General features: G+C 51.0%; 1 protein-coding gene across 1 annotated transcript in view; it reads left to right on the top strand.

Moving 5' to 3' along the window:
- Positions 1 to 22,389, top strand: part of ENPP6 (ectonucleotide pyrophosphatase/phosphodiesterase 6) — a 117,118-nt gene extending 94,729 nt beyond the window's left edge. Inside the window, exons 5-8 of the mRNA XM_047090434.1 lie at positions 340 to 519; positions 3,439 to 3,576; positions 17,471 to 17,594; positions 22,184 to 22,389. Of these exons, the coding sequence (XP_046946390.1) occupies positions 340 to 519; positions 3,439 to 3,576; positions 17,471 to 17,594; positions 22,184 to 22,389 (648 nt within the window). The remainder of the gene's footprint in view (positions 1 to 339; positions 520 to 3,438; positions 3,577 to 17,470; positions 17,595 to 22,183) is intronic.
- The last annotated feature ends 466 nt before the right edge of the window (positions 22,390 to 22,855 follow it).

A 22,855-nucleotide genomic window follows, 5' to 3' on the forward strand; every position in this document is an offset into this window, starting at 1 on the left:
GTTCGTGACCTGGCTGAAGTCGGACGCTCAACCGACTGCGCCACCCAGGCGCCCCGTAACTTACAGTTTAAAACACTTCTTTAGGGGCCGCCTGGGTGGCTCAGTCGGTTAAGCATGTGACTCTTGATCTCCTATCAGGTCTGGATCTCAGGTTCATGGGCTCATGGGATCGAAACCCCGTGTCAGGCTCTGTGCTTGGGATTCTCTCTCCCGCCCTCTCCCTCCCCCCCCAATAAATAAATAAACTTTAAAAAGCCCACTTCTTTACACGATTTCCGGAGTGAGAGCATCTTTCCGTGGGCCGAGGGCGCTGCCCTGACGGCCTTTGTCCGCCCACAGGAGCTGGAGCTGCAGGACAACCTGGACGTTATCATCTTCTCGGACCATGGGATGACTGACATTTTCTGGATGGACAGAGTGATCGAGCTGGACAAGTACGTGAGCCTGAGTGACCTGCAGCGAGTGAAGGACCGAGGGCCCGTCGTGAGCCTCTGGCCAGCCCCCGGGAAGCACTCCGAGGCAAGGAAGCGCCGGCCGTGGGTGGAAGGGCGTGGGGCGTGGGCCGTGGGCGGAAGGACAGAAGGACGGGCGGGTCCCACGAGGGGAAGGGAGAGCTCCACACCCTTGTTCACCGTCGCTCTGGGCCCCACCTTCGCCCCGTGGCTCTCGTGCTGAGGTAGAGCCGAGCCAGGAGCTGGGCCTCCGGTGGCCGTGCCACTCGCTTGACCTCTGCCCGGTGGCTCGCCCACCTGCGTCTGCCTTCTCTGAAGCGGGCACGATGGCACGTGCCGCACGCCACGTCGGTGGAAATTCAAGGAGGCGAGGGGTGTGCAGTGCTTAGCGCGTTAAGCCCTCCGCCCTCCGCCAGGGCTGTTTTATGACTGGCCAAGACGCAGCACTTCCCAGCCCACCCTGGGGGACAGCGGATGCGTGCAGAGAACGCTCTTTCTCTGGAACAAAGCTGCCAGTCTGATCTGTTTTCACCAGGGACGTGGAGATAAGGATGTGATGACTGAGCAGAGGCCTAGGCCCTGTGTGCCACGGGTCAGCTCCTTACCCAAGGAGCCACACTGCTTGGGTGCAAATCCCAGCCCTGGCGCGGACTGCCGTCCCGCGGCCCCCCTGACCTGGCCCCGCTGCAGCCTCTGTGTCCGGGCCCATGGTGGTGTCGTCACAGCCGCCTCCCGGGCTGCTGCAAAACACACGCAAGCAGGCTGCACCCACCCCAGGGACGACGTACATGTCACTTGTTACGGCGATCACCATCGCGAAGGGTCGTTCTCAGGGGGGCGTGCTGAGGCCCCACAGCTGCTCCCACAGGCACCGCCCTCCAGGAGCTCGGCACCCAGAGAGGACTGGACTTCTCCTTACCCTGCTCCGCACTCATTATCCGGCAGTTCTTGCTAAAGCACGATGGGAAAGTGAGGAGCAAGCGGAACCGTTGGCCGACCGCTTCGCCCCACGTCGCCCTAGTCCCCTTAAGTGTACGCGTTGGGGCTTCTGCCAGCTCCCAGGGAGAACTTCCTGCTCTGGACCCGGCAGCGGATCTCATCCTCCGGGGAGGCTGGGACCGCTGCCGGTGGAGGTGCCGGGAACAGGCATCGCGCGGCCCGGTGCCTCCGCCCACGGCAGGGACGTCCTCGGCGGTGGACGGTCGTCCGTATCGATGGAGCACTGCGCACAGCGGGCCGGGGTCTCCCCGCTGGGCCCCCTGGTCCCCTGCCACATACACGCCCACTGTCTGTCTGGGGGTTGCCAACACCGTCCCCAACAATGCCACCCCTCTCCAGCCCTGTCCCGTTTCCTAGGTGGACGCCCCGTTTTGTCAAGTTCCGTGCGCAGGGGGCGGAGGTGCCGAGCCGGTTTGCCATGTCCGCACGAGCTCCCTCGGTCTGAAGCTGTGACGCGTGCTCCACACACTGGCAGGTCCCGCAGTAAACGGCTTCTTGCGAGGAAGTTCTGCTTTCTTGGCAAGGAAGAGCATCCGTAGCTCCCATCTGGCGCCCAGGGACGTGCCGCCCCCAGAACGCTTGCGCGCCGGCAGCTTGCGGGGCCGGGAACGGCTTCTTCCAGCGCGGCGTTCGAGCCAGGCAGTGCGAGCCGCCTGAAGCAGTTGGTGGATCATTTGCGAGTGGGGGCTGTGTTTGGGTGACGGCTTGTCACGTGATGGACACAACAGTTTGCGAGTTCTGCTGTATGTCATCAGATTTTTCGCTTATCCCAAATCTGTGTGCAAACGCATCCACTTTCCTTAAGAACCGTGGCTTTTCTCCAGTAGGAAGTCAAGTGGGGTCATCAGAAACCCTCTGCTAAACAGCCTGAAGGCTAATTATACTCCAGATTTGCGTTGATAAACTCAATTCTATATTCAGTTCTGCCCAGGAATATATGCCCGACTTGGCAAAGGGCCAAGTCCCGCTCAACCCGTTGATTTGGATGTTAGCCATAAACGTTTCAGCTGCTGCTAAATATTGGAAATATGTACAGAGTTTACACCCTCATCATGAAATTAGTAGCGTAGTGAATGGCAGACAATCACTAGTACTTTCAAGATTCAGGTGGAGGTAAGACATGCTCTAGGTCAAGTCAAAGAACAAATCCTCTTTCTTTGATCTTAGTGGTATTTAACATCAAGCAGACCCATTCCTCACTTGCCTTTTAATCTTACTATAGAGTTTTGGACATACACAAGTTTTGTAATTTGTGTATTAATTATTGAGTAGACAAGTTATTATAAAATTATTACAAAATATCAAAATATAAAGGGGCATCTTATGTTCACATGACCACTGCTCATGGTATCTCCTGTATGTCTTCCCAAACCCCATCACCCTTTTTTTGCCCCCTCAGAGGAAACTACTCTCTTAAATTATAAGGTATCATTTCCTTAATTGTCTTTATGGTTTTACCATAGATTTCTTTAGTTTTATAGTTATTCGGAGTTCAGGTAATAATAACAGTCCTGTCTGTATTTGTCTGCAGCTTGCTTTATTTTCTCAAACTGAGATCCCCGAGACGTCTCCAGGTGTTCTATGTAGCTACAATCCATCCATCTTCGTTGCTGTATAGTATTCCACTGCAGACTCACACCTCCATTCATTTTCTCCCTTCTGCTGTCGCTGGGCATTTGGGCTGTTCCAGTCTGCAGCATTAATCCCTCTTCCTGTCTACAGGTGCACAATTATGAAGCGTTGTCACTAGATCTCTAGAGCTAACTTGGCGGGTGGGGGGTATGTGATCTTCGGCCTTACTAAATAAAGTCACCTTGTTTTCTGAGACGTACAGAAGTTTCTCATTTTTATGCAGTCAGACCTGTCAGGTGTTTTGGTAATTTCTTTCTCTGGTCTATAAAGTTCTCCCTCTCCCCCAGGTCCAGTAGATGCTCACATGGAGTTAAGAGAGAGAATGCAAGACTGGCCATTCTTGTTATCTTTGCAGGTATATAACAAGCTGAGAGCGGTGGAACACATGACCGTCTACGAGAAAGAAGCCATACCCAGCAGGTTCTATTACAAGAAAGGGAAATTCGTCTCTCCTTTGACCTTAGTGGCTGATGAAGGGTGGTTCATAACTGAGGTAATTATAAAATTATGGCACTATGTTCATTAGACAAATTCTATCAAACAGCTGACGGTAAATAATTACTCAGCTTTTGCACTTAAAATGTTTTGTTTTCACTTAAGTGTCCTTCATGGCAATGCTTTAGAGACTCCAAAGTCTTGGTCAGGTGACTTTGTGGACACAAACCGTAGACTTGGACCCAGAGGCACATTTAGACTTCCTGGCTCCAGACTTGCTATATTTTAACAAACTAGCCTTAACTCAATTACCCAGGCTTGCACTGTAACCTATTCGGTTTAAAGCAGAACGATTACTGTGAACCAAAGCAATCGCTTTAGGGCGGTGAAGACCAAGGAGGGGCTCAGCTTTGCTTTCTCCTTTAAGGGAAATGTTCGGCAAACAAAACTCCACAGATCCAGGTCCCCAGTTGGCCAACTTGATTTTACCGAGGAGATGACCTTGCCTTTGGGGTCCAAACTCTGATTGCCCCGTGCACGAATGACTTCAGCAGTTCCTGCTCGCTGGCCTGGACTGCAAGCTCTCCAGGCTCTGGGATCAGCTTCTGATCTCGGGCCAGTGTGGGAAGGCTCTGGCCTTCAGGGAAACCAAGGTCAAGACGTGTCTAGAATCAGTTCGTGAAGAGGGTGTGCGTGGGTTACCACAGACATTGAGTTTGAGGATGGCTTGCAGACAGCCCAGACTGCAGGGCAAAAGAGACTGGCAGGTGTTGGCACATGGGAGCCGTTGGTTGACATCAGTGAAGTATGAGGACGCACGACTAGAGTTATCTGCCGGAGAGAGGGCAGGCGGTGATCAGCAGAAACGCCGGTCAGGCAAATGGGTGGAGGTCTAGGGACCTAGGTGTGGGAAAATGGGGGTTCCCTGGCATGAAAATCGGTGACTCAGGAGGACTGAGTCATTCCTGTGTGCTCTCAAAGAGAAGCATCTGGTCACCGAGGAAACAAAACAGACCCAGTTAGAGATGTCAGTCTGCACGGTCCTGAGGCCAAGCTGAGCTGTCTAATCACACTTTGGCTTCCACACCATGTGATTGTAGAAGTTTCCAAGAAGGTCCCTCTACCTCCTCCTGCTCCCCTCCTCTGGGAGCCAAAATGCTTCTTTCTTCACTTTATCACACCGTTTGACATTTACCTGGAGCGCGATCCTTCTAGGCTCCTGGCATTTTCATTTGTAATGATTTTCTCGCAGCTTTGCATTGAACACACATGCAGCCAATTGGGTCAGCTGGGTGGGTGCCTGCACGACTTTATTCCGTAAAGCCAACTTGGCAAGCCACTCACAAGAGCTTACAGTTTGAAACTCTCTCAATTTAGGAAATTCTGGTGGAATTGCTGAGTTTTTCAAACAAAGAGATGATGACGGTCCATCTGGTTATCTGTCACACGTGTCTTTGCATGATTACTTGCATCTGTTGTTTACCTTCTCATAGTTAGCTGAAGGCAAGGGCACTGAGAAGCTGGCTCATGGTAGGGAGGGATTACCGAGGTGATCTGGAGTAATTTACGGGAAGACAGTCTTAGCGGGAAGAGTGGGGAAGCCGGAGACACTGCCCAACTGCCGAGGTACCGTCTCAATTCCAATGGGGGAGGCCCTGAGCCCCTCCAGTAGGGTAGGATGGGCAACAGTGAAGCTGCTCTAGCTGTAAGTGCTTTCTAGAAGGTGCGCATCGTGGCAGTAGCACATCCAGCAGGGAGATGCACGTTTCTTCAGTGAGTGACTAAAACATAGCGATGGGGGGACCTGGAGGTATCGGCACGATGCTCTTGGTTATAAGCCACAGACCGCTTGAATAACTGTGCCTTAACTAGTAAAGACTTCCTACCTCACATAACGGGAAGTCTGGAGGTAGGCGGTTCTAGGGTTGGCTCATCCAGCAGCTCAATCATGTCCATCATATCAAGGCCCCGAGTCAGCTCTTCTGTGGTTCTTTTGGCTTTCCCTTCAGGGTCACAAGACGGCTGCCACAGCCCCGAGCATCACATCCCTGCAGGTTCTCCCAAAGCAGGAAAGAAGGGGTGTAGCTTCTTGTATGTCTCCTACTTTTATTAGGGAGCAAAAAATACATCCCAGAATCAGAGGCAGATACTGGTTTCATGGGACTCTCACAGTTATAAAATTTGGAGGGGAAGTCTCTCTTTAAGAAACGAATACATAATTATAAATATAAAATTAGGTGTAGGGACTTGGAAGAAACCCACGAGAGTGAGAAGCCTTGATGCTTAAGCTTCTTTAACTGCACTGTACATCCGCTTCTGCCCAGACCCCACTAACAAGCCTCCCCCTGGGTCTCATCCATCAACTCAGCAGCGTGGCTAGAAAATTCCTGCCTTGAGTCTGCTTTGGTCCTGAGATCTAACATACGCTGCAGCGTGGACCAGGGCACCACAGTCGCAAGACAGAAGTGATACAGAGGCTCTGGAATGAGGCGCATGAGTCCCTGAAACTTAGATCACAAGGAAGAGGAAGTGAGAGGAGAATGAGGACAAACTTGGTGACTAGCTGGTGGTGGCCCGCTCACAAAGCCTGGTGACAAATCTGATGGGGCCTCATCACCGCCTCCCCGACCTCCCAACACCCCTCCCCTCTGCACTGAGGGTCCAGGTATCTGCTCTTCTGCAGGAAGCCGGTCAAATCACGTGTCTTCTGAGGGCGAGCCACATGGTAATTATGCACCATATTGCATACTATGTTACATTATGTTATATTTTGTACATATCACATGATTATACACATATGCATATATGTGTTTGTGTAAATCAGAACTAAATCAGTTAACAGGGGCCGCCCAGTGTTTCACTGTATGCTTTTAAGAAGTGGGGGAAGAAGCCACAAGAACAGAAAGGAAGAATGTCTAACGATGGACAATCGCTTGAAAACCTTTTTGAAAAATATAGAATTATTTCCAAAAGGAAATTTGAGATGATTTTTTAAATATTTTGAAGCAGAGTTTTTTGTTTTGTTTTGTTTTTAAGAATGAAATCAGAAGTAAGATAAACAGGATGTGAAAAAATAAGATTCTGGAAAGATTAGTGTTGACCCACCAAATACAGGGACCATCACCGTTCACTCACCCAGCTTTAATTAGTACTGCGGTCAGGAATCGACATTGACCACGCCTGGTTCACTAGAAACTTTACGACTCCTCCCCCACAGTTTCAAGGACACGAATACAGTCATTGCACCTTTTGCAGGTAATAAACCCATGAAGAAACATTTCTTCTTAAAATTTTGGTCAACAACAATAATAACAGTTATCTTGAATGAAGTACCTCCTGGCTACTGCGTCTGTCCCTCCCGATGAGTCTGCGTAGAGGATATTGTTAGTCCTGAAAGTAACGCACCACAACATAACGTGGGACACTAACGTCACTCTAGCTTCCTCTGAGTGCCAGCTCAGAGATGGTGGCACACTCAGTTACCTTAGTGTGACTTACGGTGTCTGTGAGTAACGTAAAACCATGAAATGTTTCCCTGGCAAATCATGGTCGTCCCGGAGTCCTGAAAGAAATTAGATGTCTTTCAGTGACTCCTTTTTGTACCTCAGTTTCCTAGATTGAATGAATGCCCTCATTTTACTCCCCTCCTTGAATTTGTGGATTTTTGTCCCAAGACTCACAGGTGAAAATTAGAATTTCTGATTCTCCCTTGATAGAACATAGGGTTTTATCTCTTTGGTTTCTGAAAAACCCTAAAGACGCATGTCCATCTGTTTCCTTGTTGTCTTAGACTTCCTTCTGTTACACCTTTCTGTTGTTCGTTATACTTCCTTGACTGCAGAGAATCGAAAAACTCCATTCTGTATCTTTGCTCCTGCTCAGAGCTGGGCTGTCGCTCTCCCCACGTGGTAAAAGAACGTTGTGTTTTGCTCTGTCACCTGCACGGCAGCGAGGAGCACAGATGATGACGTTTCTCAGCTAAACCCCACTTGGCGTCTGCAGCAGGACCAGCTTCTCCGCCCAGAAAGCCGTCTCCCTGGCTCTGGGTGTGGATAGCAGAGGAGTCTTTTTTCTGGTTTAGACACGATTAGAAAAACAGCTGAGTCAGGACGATTTGGTGCCAGTTGGGGCCAGGAAAATAGAGCCGCATCTCCCCATCCTGCCTGTCTTTGGCCGCCATGCCGCAACATGCAAGATTTGGCTTCCCTGGCGACACTGCCCCTCCCATGTAAACACCAACTTCTTGCTACTGATGTAAGTCTTGCAGACGCTAAGGCAGCTGCTCTAACGGGAGGACTTAACTGAGCTCATTTTTTTAACGGTCACTTAGAGAGCTGTCACTGAAAAAGATAAAGACAGGGAAACGGATTTAATTTGTCACCTGGAATTGCACAATTACCCAGTGTGACTGCTGTTGCTGCGGCAGAAAAGCAAGCTCCCTGGCCAGTGGCTCCCTGCAGCTTGCTTCTGCCCCCGCATTCTTCAATATCTGGACTGGATTTCCGACTACAGCCAGTCCTTTCCCCGGCTCTCCTCCTGCAAGGGCGGCAGAGGACCGACTAAACACGAAGAGGAGAAAAATCCAGGCCGCCTGCCGAGGTCCAGCCCTGGCCTGTCACACCTGCCAGGCTCCTTTCTTCAAGAGCTTCCTAACTGATGTCCCCACCCCCTCTGCTCCCTAAGACCTGGTCACCGTCCCCTGGAAACCTCTTGGCTTGTGCTTGCCAGGGCTCAAAGGCCATAACCCTTCAGGAGCCGCCCCCACTGCCCAGTCCCCAGGTTTCACTTACCCATGCTCCACCCCCATCTCTCCTCCAGGGGGCGCCGGCACGCAACGGATTTGGTCAGACAGGGTCGTCCCACTGCCTTCAGGAGGCAGGTCCAGTGATGCTGCATGTCCTTGGCATATGGGAACGTCAGGAACAACACGGGAAAAGGCAAAGTGGGGAGGTACTGAGGGTAGTTTCCGCCGAGCTCAAGTGCATCCTTCCCCACTCCACGTCTGTTCCTCCGTCCACATGCAGCTTTGCCCCGCTATCCGGAAGCGGAGCGTTCCAATGAAAGCTTCCGTAAGCAGAAATGGCGCAAAGCAAAGAAGCAATTACCGTTAATTTATTTGGAAAAATTTATGAGCTTTCCCAGGCCCCCCCAAAATGACCTCTCTCAGGCTTTTCTTTTTTTTTTTTTTAATATTTTTTTTCAATGTTTATTTATTTTTGGGACAGAGAGAGACAGAGCATGAACGGGGGAGGGGCAGAGAGAGAGGGAGACACAGAATCGGAAACAGGCTCCAGGCTCTGAGCCATCAGCCCAGAGCCTGACGCGGGGCTCAAACTCCCGGACCGCGAGATCGTGACCTGGCTGAAGTCGGACGCTTAACCGACTGCGCCACCCAGGCGCCCCTCTCTCAGGCTTTTCTGATACCTTAGGTCACCTCTTGCTAATGGACGCGCAAAGCAAATCGACACAAAGCCCAGATGCTCACAGGAGGTTGCTCAAAGCTCTGGTGGTTTCCAGGGAAGGAGCTGTTCAGGTACGCGCTGCCTCTGTGAAGACTTACTGCAAAACCGATGCTGAACACTGTGTTCGCTTTCCGTCTTTTTTTTTTTTTTTTTTCTTCCCAAAACAAACCCTCCTTGAATATCTTTCAGTCAGCAAAAGCAGGTTACTAATGCAGCTCTTTTCGTAAAAGCAAAGTTGTGTAACTCGAACTTACAAAGAGCAGGGGACACCTGTACCTAAAAGATGAGCCTGCACTCAGCGGGCCCCGGTAGCATCAGTCAGAGCCCCTGGGGTGCCCTCTCCTCCTTGACTCCCACCTGTCCGTAAGCTCAGACACCGGCTGTCCCGTGAGACACCCGGCTCCCCCCTAACTTCCTCCAGCGTGGAATTGTCGTAAAAGCCGGACTCTCTCCCCTGCCTGCTACATTCGTGTGTCTGCTTTCGGACTCTTCCTTCCTGGAGTATAAGCTTCTCGCAGGCAGGCCTGTGGCGTCTTCACCTCCCCTTTCCCCCGTGGAACCCGGTACATGACAGAGGCTCGGTACGTGTTTGTGGAATATGAGTTGACAGATGAATTACTAAATACGAAGACCATTGATTCCGGGCTGCTTATCAACAGGCTGTTCCCTTTGTAGGTAACCAAGTAAGCAGAGAGGAAGGCGAATCAGGAAAGCCTTTCCTTTTCGCTCTTTAGTAGCTGCCCCTGGAGAGACTTCAACAGGGAAAGGGGGTTTAAACCAGTGATGGCTGTTCTGCTGGCTTCAGCTAGCCCACAGCTGGAGCCCAAGTGTGGGACGCAGCAGCTGTCGCCAACCCCTCCCCTTCAGGGCTAAGTCCTGTGGCCTGTCCTGGACAGCGTCTACCTCATGCCAGGGTGCTCAGAAAGGGGGGGCGGCCCCAGCCTGGCGAGGGACCGTAAAACATGGCACTTCGTTGCCGATCTTCTGGGCTCACTCCTGTCCGAGTGGAGAGAAATACAGGTAATCCGGGCCCGAGTGTCTAAGGGAGGCCAAGATTTGTCTCCAGAGGAAAGATTTATTTTGAAAACTGGCGAAGGATGTGAAATGCCAGCCTCAATTCTAAGGTCTTCAGTCGAATGGCAGTTAGGCACGGCCCCAAAATATGTTGGGAAATCAAGACAATCTGGAAAACGTGGTTTCTGAGTTTTAGTGGCAGCTAAGAGTGGTGTTGTCCAGGCCCGACTAATTGAGCTTCAGGAAGTCGGCTGTCGAGCGCCGGGAGCTGCTTACTTTCTGGTGGGGATTCGGGTCGTCTGGGGGCACACGCACACCCTCCTCACCCTTGGCACACTTCAGTAAACACGGCCCTGGGGGGAAAGGAAAAAAGGAGCCCGATACGCTCTGTGCTGTCCACCCCTTCACTGTCCTCCAGGGAATTCTGCTTCTCTTGATCCCTGCTGGTTTTGCTCCCTGACATTTTCTGTTCAAAGGATTAGGCTGGGTGTGGCAACAGGGCTCCCCAGGGTCAGAGCAGGGCCCGGGGCCTGAGCAATTAAATTCTGTTTTAGGAAGAGGCAGCCTCCTAAGATGCAGGGAGAGAAACTGGTAGGGAGACCTCTTGGCACTGCTGTGTTCCCGACCACCACTCCCACAGGCCTCCAAGGAGTCAGGCCAACAGGAAGCCTCTTGGGAGAGCCAGGGGGGAAACCCAAGAAACGGGTCCATAGTGGAAACCGTGGCTCAGACTTAACCCTAGCAACGAAACCACCCGAGCCAGCCAACCTGCTGTCGCTGCCACAAGAGTTTTGAGTGAAGCCACCCCTGAGTTGGACACCATCGGGTGCCTCTTTCAGCCTGAGATGATGTCAGAAGTTTCTAGTCTTTTCTGGCACATGGGAGGTTCCTCTTACAATTGTGTCCTAGGAGAATAAAGTAGATTTATGTTTATTAGGCCATTCACACACTTCGGGTAGGTGTTCACATGTTATTTATGTGCATCTGACCAGATTTCAGTTGTGTTCCCCCAGAGCCCCGGAGATTCAGTGAGATGCCTCATCGGGGAGAAACTTGGGTGTCCAACCCCGCTTCACTGGAAGAATTACACTTTTAGCGGTTGAGAGGAGGGGTGGTAGTCAAAAAGTTTAACCACCGGTACCCCACAGGCCCCGACCAATGAGACTGGATGCCGGATGAAATCAGCCGGTAAGGCCCCACTGGTTCCTGCAATCCTCTGTGAGCAGATTGCGTGACTGATTCTTTTCGCCCTGAGACCCTGCATTCCCTCCAGGAGGGGGGCCCTAGGCTGCTAGGCTCAGAGGGCCTGAGACACAGACTCGGACCTCAGCATTCTAATCCAGTATAAACAAGAAGTGTCCTTAGAAAGGAACGGGTACTTTAACGTAGCACAAGACAGGTGCCGGGAGAATGGGTTTCCAGACCTGACTATGTGTCCCAACCACGTGGGGAGAGATTATTAAGTAGAGATATTCCCTGCCTCACCCTGACCTACTGAATGCAAATACCCCAAAGTAGGTCCCCATAGAAGCTCAGGGCGGTCTCCAGAGCCAGGCTTGGGATCCAGCAGTGTAGACAGTGAGCGCTCCCAAGTTTCAAGGTAGGAGGGTCCACTGTGGCCTCCAATGGGGGAAGACCGGACAGGAAGTCAAACAGAGCAGGAGGAGCCGACAAGGCCCTCAAATGGTCCCCTGGCCTTGGGGGAAATCTTCTGCGTCCTCAGCCTCCCCACACAGTCATTTTGGGGTGCACGGCAAGAGCTGGGGCCCAGATGCTGTCCCAGCAGCTGGTGGCCCTCCTGCCTCCTTAGGAGTATTTTTCTGTGTGGTTTCGCAACCATTTTCTGATCTATACCGAGGGGAAGTCGGAAGGAAGAGGTGAGAGGTGTACACGCTAACGTATTCCGAAAATGCAACGATAAAACACGAGTAAATGCCTTGAGATTTTGCCAAAGCAAGTGCCTTGGCCATGTGCAAACAGAAGCTAATGATACAGATTGTCCAGGCTGCTCCTTGCTTCTTCTTGTCCTTCTATCCCTCCTTCTACCTTCACCCTCATTCCCAACCCTACCCCCATTTCTGATTGTGCTCCCTGTACCTCCCAGCTCAGCACCATAAAGGACTGAACTCGCCATGAAATGGCAAATTCAGAGATGCCTCCGGGCGTGTGTTGAACAAATTTCATTAACTGGTTTGCTGATTTGGGAGTAAACAGTGCACATTACTTTTTTTTTTTTTTCTTTTTTAATTCTAAGGATGATTGAGACAAAGATGTAGTCTAGAGACTATAACTCTTATCTCATAAACACTCCCCTGGCTTCCCGAATTCAAGCAAGCTGATGACAGGCATTTTCACGGTGAGCCGGCAGCAGAGTGCAGGCGCCCAAATAAAAGAATACAAGTCTGCAAACATAATAACCATTTCTCCCGGTGTTTCCCCATGTGGGGCTATGTTTCCCCATGTGGGGCTACTTCTGGTTCCTTCCTGTTAGAAATGATTAACTAGCTTAATGGCTCATCAAAGAGGGTCCCCTCCCTGCTACCTACCCATGTATAGAGGAGGGGTCCCGTAAAGCTCTGGAATGTTCTGAACAAATCACACATGGTGAAGATTTTATTTAAATTTCCAAGATAGTGTTCACTGTAGAACGGCCAGCATATCTCCGTTTGCCGAGGACCGTCCTGGTTTTAAAACTGAAAGTCTTGGGGTGTCTGGGTGGCTCCGTCGGTGAAGCATCAGACTCTTGGTTTTGGCTCAGGTCACGATCTCACGGTTCACGAGTTCGAATGCCCTGTCTGGCTCCGTGCGGACAGTGGGGAGCCTACTTGGGATTCTCTCTCCTTCGTTCTCTGCCCCTCCCCTGCTTGCACGCTCTCTCTCTCTCTCCAGATAAATACATTAAAAAGTAAATAAGTAAAATGAAAATCTGCCAGCCCTGGTGCTGGGCGAACCGCAGTGACTGGCACAAGCTGTCAGCACTGGGAGCGGAGAACTCCGGGTCCTCTCTCCTCCTCGCTCCTGCCAACTCTTCTCCCACGGCCGCTTCCCTCTCCTGCTCCTCCCGTCAGAGGCTGTCCAGCTCTCCCAGCCGGGCGGCCACGGCCTTCCCCGCTCCCGGAGCTCCCGGGGTGGGGGGGGGAGGACGGGGCGGGAGGGGGGGAGGGACGGGGCCGGGGGGGGGGGGGGGGCGTGTGGCCGTGCTCCCGCGGGCACCCCGGGCCCACACTGTCAGAGCCACCCGCGGCCGTCACCGAGGCTCCTCCGCTACACGCACCCCGCGCCCCCACGGACAGGAGTCCCACGGCGGGCTCTTCCTGCCTCCGCTCAGGCCAAAGGCGCCCCGGGGCCGGATCCGCCTCACCGCCTGCCCCTGTAGGCGCGGGCATCGGGACAGAAGCCCGGGACAGAAGCCGTAGCCCCTCTCCTTTCCTCGCTGAAGACGAGCTCCTTCAGGTGAAGGAAGGCGTTTCACCCAAAAGCCTAGCAGGGTGGCCGGAGCTCCGCGCCTGTCCGTCGAATTGCAGGACGGAACGAACAGCCTCTTAAGTCACTGCCTTCTCCCACGTGCGTGGGGACAGGGACGTGCCCACCCTTCCCTGCGGCTCCCCTCGCCAACAGTACCCTGTTCCTCCGTGGCCTTCGTAGAGCGGATTCCCTCCCTCACCTGTTCATTAGGGGGAACTACCCTGTCCGGGCGGGCGCCTTATTTGGGCCCTCCCGCCACCCGCTGCGGCTGGACCGGTGTTCCCCGCGGCCCTGGGACTCGGCTGCCCACCCTGCCCTGGGCCCAGCTCCCTTAGTGACCCAAACTTAGCAGTGCTCCCCTCCTCCTTCCACACGGACACACACGCGCGCACACACACACACACACACACCCCACTCCTCTACCCCTGTCTCAGCTTTGACCAGGTCTGGAGGGCCTGGGCACCTCCCCAGGACGTCACTAGGTGGTACTATGTGGCAGTCTCTGGGCCTGGTAGAGTCAGGATGAGGTCAGCTCTCCTCAAGCAGGACCTTGAGGACGTGCAGCCTGGGGGTTTCTGCTCTGGAGGCGCAGAGGCCCGTGACACGCATTTGTCAGCGTGACCTCTGGGATGAGGAAGTGGAACAGAGACAGGGAACAGAGACAGGGAAAGCCACCAGGGAAGGGAAGGGAGAAGATCATCCACATGCCACTTTGAAGTCAAGGCCGCGTACGTAATGTAATCCGTCCCGTCACTTAGGGGACATGGTCAGCTTCTCTCATAAGCTGCCAGTTTGTTCTTACTTTTTCAAATCGGTAAGAAGAGGTGTTTCACTGGACAATTTTGTCACTTTAATAAAAAAGAACGCACTCAACCTGTGATCAGACAGAGCCCCGGTGACCTTCAGGCCAAGGCTTTCGCGGCTGTATGTTTGTACTTGTGCAATTTGGACTGGAATATTCTGAAATCAGGTAATGGGTCTGCATCTCCCTTTCATCGGTCCCTTGGTCCTGTGGGGGTCATCAACTGTGACGTCCTTAGTAACAAAATGTGCTACCTGGGGCTGCAGGAATCACTGCCTGGTAGCCTGACGGGGAAGCGACACCTCGCATCAGCTGACGGAGCTACGCTGGATGTGCTTCGGTCATCGCCGCAGACCAAGAGCGAACACAGCACAACAGGTTAGAAGTGCAGTAAGTTAATAAAAACATTCCCATGGAAAGATACAAGCTACAGCTGGAGAAGGAGGCGGAGGGATGATGGAAATTCAGGAAACGGAGAGTCAGTGATCTAGTGTGATTTGGAAAGCGGTCATGCCAGGGAGCGATTTATGGGGTGAGACTGGATGTGTGCGCAGGGCGATATGACAGCTAAATAGGCAGAGGGGACTTCGGGGCTCGCAGCCATCACTGTCCGGCCGCACAGGACCAGAGCGCCTCGCCCTGCAGCCAGCGACATCTGGCGACCATCCTGTGGCTACTTACTGAGCATCTATTATGTGTCAGGCATGTGGCACAGTCATGACCTCCTCCCAGAACTCTGTGAGGCAGGTATTATCACTCCAGCAGGGAGCCTGAAGCTGAGAAAAGTAGCTCGCCCAGGGTCACGGAGGCAGAACGTTGGCAAACTGGAATCCCCTTTTAAAACCTCTTTTCTATACTTTGGCCACTACTCGGTGAAGAGGCAAGGGACAGGGGCCACCTCCTTGTCAGTGCCGGCAGGAGCACCGCCGCGGTCTCTGGCTGTGGGGTGGTGGGAGAGGCACAAGGACCAGGAGACAGATGACCTGGGTTTGATCCCAGCCCTGCCTCTCAACAGCTGTGTGACTTTTTTTTTTTTTTAATTTTTTTTTTTTCAACGTTTATTTATTTTTGGGACAGAGAGAGACAGAGCATGAACGGGGGAGGGGCAGAGAGAGAGGGAGACACAGAATCGGAAACAGGCTCCAGGCTCTGAGCCATCAGCCCAGAGCCTGACGCGGGGCGCGAACTCACGGACCGCAAGATCGTGACCTGGCTGAAGTCGGACGCTTAACCGACTGCGCCACCCAGGCGCCCCAACAGCTGTGTGACTTTAAGAGTGACCCTTACCCTCTCTGTGCCTTAGTTCCTTCAACTCTACGGTGGGGAAAATGACATCATCCAACACCGGGATGTGGCGACGACGAAGTGAATGTCAGTGTAACCTCCTGATTAAGTAAATAGATGGTACTGTTACAGGTCTTTAATTTTTTTTTAATGTTTATTTCTGGGAGAGAGTGCGGAGCAGGGGAGGGGCAGAGAGAGAGGGAGACACAGAATCCGGAGCAGGCTCCAGGCTCCGAGCTGTCAGCACAGAGCCCGATGCGGGGGCTCAAGCCCACAAACCTCAAGATCACGACCTGAAGTCAGATGCTCAACCAACTGAGCCACGCAGGCGCCCCCAAGATGGTACTATCACAAGTCTGACGCACCAACCTATAAATTGCTGGTACTGTTGGGTCCAAGCGTCCTTCATGACCAGTCGGTCTACTTCCTGCATTTGCAATGTCTGTGGTATCGAACCCTGTTCCACGGAAGGTGACTGGAATATCAGGAAAGAATGTTTAGTCTGCAGTGGAGGGCTAGGGTTCTGTCCCACTGGCCGCAGCCTCCTCAGGCCCCACGGAACCTTCTTTAAGCCATTGTCTCAGAAGTAAGCGTCTGTGGTCCAAGAAAACTTGAGTTCTGAAGGGAAGAAGGGTGACAGAGAAGTGACAGCTCTGGAGCCCATCCCAGATGAAGACTGTTGGAGGAAACGTAAGAGCCCTGGCTAAGAGGAACAGGAGTGTCATCTTCAAGTGTTTGAGGGAAGGGGATGAATTTATCCCAAGTTGCTCCCAAGGGTGGAGCTAGAAAAACAGAAAGATGGGGGTGGTGTGTGGGGTGGAAAGGCCTCTGGGTTTTGTCAGGTTTGCTAGAGAAATGAGGTGATTAGATTAGACTCTGTATTTTCCAGCAATTCTCTGACAGCAGTCGGGTGTCCTGCAATTCAGCCCAGTCCTGACACTGACCGTCTGGAGTTGGAGCGGCCCCCTGCACCACGGGGCTCAGTCCCACCGGGCCGCCCCCTCTTCGCACCCCACACGCACCCCGGGGTCCTGGGTCCCCGGGCCACCCATACTTATGTGCGATTGGCAGGTTCTCACAGCCCTTTTCAGGTTTGATAATTGAGTGGAATGAATCACAGAGCTCAGAAATGTGCTCTGTTTATGATTAGTTTCAGTACAGAGGATACAACTCAGGAACAGCCAATTGGAAGAGAGGCATGGGGCCGAGTCTGGGGGGGGTGAGGCATAAGGCCTCCATGCTCTCTTTGGGGTCACTGCCCTCCCAGCACATCAATTTGTTCAATTACCCAGAAGCCCGCTAGGCCACATCCCTCCGGGGTTTTTACACAGGTTTCTCGGCACAGGCACGAGTGACCATCGTTGGCCACAAGCCTGAATGCAGCCTTAACGCACAGGGGACGGGCTGAAATTTTTAACCCCCCCATCACGTGGTTGGTTCCTCCAGTGACCTCCTGAAGCTGCCCAGCCCCCCACCGCAGTGAGCCATCCCATTACCATGTACTCGGCTATGGGAGAAAGGGGCTCATTATGAATTCCTGTCACTCGGGACGCACCCAGGGTTTTGGGAGCTCTGGGTCAGGAACATGGGACCAAAGCCAAATATACCTTTTACTATACCACAGATACACTTTAACATCCCTTCCGTCTCTAACATGATATATTTAGTGGCTCTAAAACTGATCACAAGGTACAGTTCAGCTCCGTGTAAGAAAATACTTTTATAACTAGAGCTCTCTGGCAACTTACCGGCGTGCCTCCAATGGTCTGAGCTACCTGAAGAAGAAGTGATCTAGCTGAGGCTGGATGACCCCAGTGGAGAATGTTGAGAAGGAAATCCCCACACTGGGTGGTAGTCTGGGCCAGATGCTCACTCATCATGATGGTTGGGACAAAGGGTAATGTAACTGCTTTGCTTGGTTTCAGAATCGAGAGTCACTTCCATTTTGGATGAACAGCACTGGCAGGAGAGAAGGCTGGCAGCGTGGGTGGCATGGCTATGACAATGAACTCATGGACATGAGGGGCATCTTCCTGGCCTTTGGACCCGGTAGGCAAGAGCTGACCAAATTCTTTTAGTCCTCCGTTCCCAAGGAAGTGTCTCCAGTAGGGGCTGATAGAACAGTAAAGGCTGAAGCGATTTCTTTATGGACCCTCTTTATGAGCAAAGCTGAGCAAACCCAGCTGGTCTCCATGAAACATCTTTTGCTGGCTTGCTTTCAAATGCTTCTTAGGTTTGGCAAATGTGGCCAAATACTTTTCCTTGTAAATTTTAAATCTTGAGTGCAGTGAAGAAAATGTATTCCACATGTTTGTGATTCGTTTTTTACTTAATTCATCAAAACGTTATTTCACAGTTATCTGATGTCCAGGAAAGCTTATCAGACACCAGGTTGCTGACAGCTGTGAGTCTCAGAGTTGATGTGATCACTTCACAGGGTCTGAGCCTTCCAGGGTTCCTCCCTGTCTAGAGCACCCACCCCTGTGGGGGTCATTCGGTTTAGGGCCCAACCAGAAGCTGGGATGTGCTCAAGGCCAGGCTAGGAAATGACCTTGAGACTGACTTTGAGAATGAGCCAGAATGACTTTCTCTTCCTTGATGTCTCTTCCTTGACCAGATAAATTCCTAGGGATGGAAGAGAGGGGAGATGGAGAGGGTCTATTTGGTCATTTGCTTTAACTGACAGAGGACTGTAAATTCACATTTGGGGAAAGTTTATCACACACTCTGGAGATCATACTATGACCCAAACATCCCCTTCTTTCTTAAAAACAAAACAAAACAAAACAAAACAAAACAAAACAAAAAGCGGAGGGAGAGAAGCATTCTACAGCCATCAGCCATCAGTTGACTGGCTTATAAGCTAGTCTTTCTTACTACTGTCCACTTTCCTTATTAAATATAATAAACCTACCCTGGTATCGTATTCCAAATGCTGTTTTCTAGATATAGATCAGAATGGTTCAGCCCATGAAAGTCCACACTTCCCTTTCAAATTATAGGTTAGAGGTGTTGCCTAGAAGGTCTGCTCTTCTTCTTGTAGCAAGACGAAGATGTATGTCAACCCAACTCATTTCATCTGCCTTGGGCCACTCTACTTACCACAAAAGAGAACGATGAGACATCAGTTTCTGCATCCGCCACAGGAGCCCCTGGCCTCCTGAGCTTAGGGAACACATCAGTCCAGATCCTTTCCCACATGTGACCCAAGTTCCCACATCCTGAAGCATCAGAACCAGGAGCAGCAAACATTCATAGAGGGCCAATCAGGTTCACGACATTGGCCTAAAAGAGTTCAGAACATGCCCACGCAGGTTGCCATCAACCAGTGGTAGCTGGTGGGTGTTCTGGTCGGCCAAGCCTCACGTCAGATGTAACCTCTTATACTAAATTCAACATTAATTCTCTAAAAAGCTTGAAAACATAGCAAATGAGGGATGGAGCCTTAAGGACTTGGTTGAGGTCAACTGTTAGATTAGGTTGGAGACATTCCAGGGTCATGGCCTTTATACGGGAGAACATTAAACATCAGGGCTTTCATTCAAAAGCATCTCCTCCTTCTTCCCTAGAAGACAGAAATAAGATCGGGAATGCAAAAGCAGTTGTCAGTTGAAGGAGTGTTTATAAGCAAGGGTCTCAGGCATATTTTAAAGCAGAAGCAAATCTAGCCTCAAACCAAAATTTTAAAACAAAGTACTCAAAGCTACATTAGCTTAAAGTTAAATTCAGTGGGGAGAGTTTGTCCATCAACAAAGGCCTCCATCATATGCTCCTTTAAAACTAAAAGCCTAAGTCTTTTATAGACAGATAGATGACCCTGATGAAAATGGACTGGGCCAATTGCAAAAATGTTTCCAGGCAGATACAGCCTTGAGAGCCGCCCGCAAACCATCACGTTTCTGGCTCCAATTCTCATGAAAGATTGAACAGCTTTACACACTGTTTACTCAGAAGAAAATTTAAGAGTGAGGCCTTTAATAGCTATCTAGCTGCACATTGAGATAGAGGTACATCCCTCCTGATTAATTGTATGCACTTCTCGCTTAGGGAGGAAGCTGGGCATCATTGCAGCTGCCCAGATTCAGCTTTAGAAGTCAGTAAGTCTGGTCCAGCAAAAAGAAAAGGAAATAATTCTGGAAGATAGCCTCTCTCTGGTTAATCCCAGTTTTCTAATTTGAACAACCTAATCTTGCCCCGGAGAGCTCCACGTTTCAAGATAAGACAGCAGGAGTGTGATTCAGTGAGCTGCCCGTGAGCTAGCAAGCCTCACCCGGAAAGCAGCCCCAAGGTGGCCAGGCGTGGCATGGGCCTGCAGAACCTTCTGTCTTCAGGAGAAACAGTTTTAGTATCAACAAAATTTAAATTCTTGGGACTACCTTGGATTCCCAATCCAGGTTCAAAGTGCCACCTTGAGTTAGTGGAGCTTGGCCCCCATGTCCTCCCCAGCTGGATCTGGTTTTGCTATTTTGGAATTTTCTAGAAGCTCTCATGCTAGCCTAGATCATCTCTTCATCGGGTCCAAAGTCCCAGCACTGCAGAATAGGAAGCTATGAACCAGATGGAGTGGAAAAGAAAACCCAATACTCCTTCCTGCTTATGTGCATAGGATTTAATTTTGTACTTTTGATGTAAAAGTGTAATCTTTTCTAATATTTCTTTGTCAGTAGAGATTGATCTCAGTTTTTCTGCCACGTGTTAAAGATGCGGATGCTTGGAAAGGGAAGGCTGGGGAAAGAGAAGTTGGGTCTACTGATGTCTGCCACCCACACACGTGGAAAGGATACGGGTACCATGCGGTGGGGCAGTGTGGCCATCACATCCAGGCCCCTGGCAAGCTGGAAGGAGGGAGGGGAGTTGTTTCCACATCACTGGGACAACCTTTCCATTGATTTCTCATACTTCAGCTGATTCTTCTCTGGGGACATCTAACCAGACACCCACCTGTAATTGCCTTGATACTAAGAAGGGCTGGGATTCTGGGGCAGTCCTGATCCTGCCCTCCAGGGAGGCTCTGGATTTTAACTAGTTTTTACCATGAGGTGATGCTACCTTATCCCTTATCCTTTCTGCCCCAAAAGTAAAGTGAACTCTCCAAGTAATGTACTGGGTGCATATTTCCAATCCATAGCTTGCCCTTGCCGGGTGTTTACATGTTTACCAATAGTAACGACTACCATTTATTGAGCATACAGAACGTTCCTGGAACAATGGTTTACATACCACTTCCACACCCATTTCCAGAGCTTCTCCAGCTAGTAAGTGGCTGTGGGCTGATTGTAGAGCCTATTAACCTTATATACCGAAGTCAACATTAATTCTCCCAAGTGAGCAAAAGCCATCACCGGGGAAGTTGCCCTGGCTCTAGCATACTCTGTGGCAGAGTTTTCTGAATAGAACTTCTTTCTGTATCTGTAATTTCAGGGTTAACATAAGAGCAGGATTTGCTGTTGGCACTTCTGGACTATGTTGCCATTGGTGTTTGTTCGCTTTTTAAATACAGTATGTGGGATCATTTTAGCACAGCAATTATAAAGGACTATTTTCTAAGGTAGGAAGCTTGGCTTCACAGCCCCCGTACGACCCATTCCTTTTCCAAGTCTTGCGTGGTTTAAAAGCTCATGCAGAGAGGCCTTTACTGATGGATGAAATCTCCTTCTTGCATTCAACCTCAGTGTAGCTCTGGTTTGGGGCCCGAAAGGGAAACTGCTCTGTACATTACTGAACTCATACGCTCACTCTTTGAACATTCAGCATCCCGTTTGCCTCCTGTGGAGAAGGTGCACTCTCCACTGAAATCCCTCTATACTTACCATGCTGCGAAGGGCCAGCCCTACCCTTCACATTCCCGTGTCCCTGCTGGAGTTTGGTGCCGCCTCTGGGTGGAAGCACAATACTCTTCTCCATTAGTGCTCTCGGAGGCTTCGCGTGGGTCCCGAACCCCTATACCAGTTTGCTTGCTTTCCACTCAGCTAGGGTATTTTATCTGCCGGGGAGAGGCTCCCACAGAACGTTGAGTTGATCTTCCGAGCTTTTTAAGAAACCATTGCTTAAGAAACTGTTGCTTCTGAGTTAGCTAGCGCAGAGGAAACCATACAGTTTCACATTCCATTAAGCCCTGGGACCTCAGCGGGGCAGGAAAATGAGAAACAAAAATTCTTGAGTGGCTGGCTATGGGGCCCCCTGTCCAACCAGTCCCTGCTAGATAGATGTTCTGGAAGATAAGCATACCGTGTAATTGGGTTTTGGGAGCTCAGCAAGACAGTCAACCTTCTGCGACCACACCTGCTCTCCAGTGCTCTGCAGAAATGAGCAGGAAAAATGGAGATGCCCCGCTGCCCCCCCCCCCAGGATGGCTCTTGTCAGAAAGGCACCACAGTTATGCACAAGGACAGTCTGCTGACTTGTCTTTTAAAGAAACTCATCTCCATGAGCCATAGGAAGCGACATCCTCTTGTAAGCTCTACCCCTTCCACATCTCCTTCCAAGGTCACAGTGACTTGGCCACGCCCCATTAGCAGAGCTGATTTCCGGTCCCAAAGCTGCCTGGAGCCTGAGTGTCATTCCTCCGTATTGTGACTCAGCCCCTTTCTGCCCAGGGAGTGGCTGTGACAACTTGTTTGCTTGCCTTTCCCTTTCAGATTTCAAATCCAACTTCAGAGCCGCTCCAATCAGGTCCGTGGATGTCTACAACATCATGTGCAACGTGGCAGGCATTGCTCCCCTGCCCAACAATGGGTCCTGGTCCAGGGTGATGTGCATGCTGAAGGGAGAGGTTGACTCAGCTCCGTCTGTCCAGCCGAGCAGCTGTGTTCTGGTCTTGATTCTACTCCGACTGTTTGCATAGACGCTGCTATCGTTGTCCCCACTCAGCCAAGTATGCTCCACAGTGCAATGGTTTTCATTTTCTATTTGAATAACAGCTTCATTAACACAATCGAGGCCACAAAAATTGTAAATATACTGCTCTTGGATGATTCCATACATAAAAGTCCCTACTTCTTTAAAAAAATTTTTTTTTCTTTAATGTTAATTTTTGAGAGAGAGAGTGTGACCAGGGGAGGGGCAGAGAGAGGGAGACACAGAATCCGAAGCAGGTTTTGGCTGTCAGCACAGAGCCCGACACGAGGCTGGAACCCACGAACCTCGGGATATGACCTGAGCCGAAACCAAGAATTGGATGCTTAACTGAGCCACCTAGGTGCCCCAAAAGTCCCTACTTCCTTAAAAAAAAACCACCAAAAACCCCAAACTTTATTTCTTCTGGAGATAAGGAAAACCCCAGCTTTTCACTGGCTCAACGGTCTGTCCCT

The sequence above is a fragment of the Lynx rufus genome, unplaced genomic scaffold, assembly GCF_022079265.1.
Source record: "Lynx rufus isolate CCGP_SWC_20201006 ecotype Redwood Valley unplaced genomic scaffold, mLynRuf1.p SCAF_3, whole genome shotgun sequence".
NCBI lineage: Eukaryota > Metazoa > Chordata > Mammalia > Carnivora > Felidae > Lynx > Lynx rufus.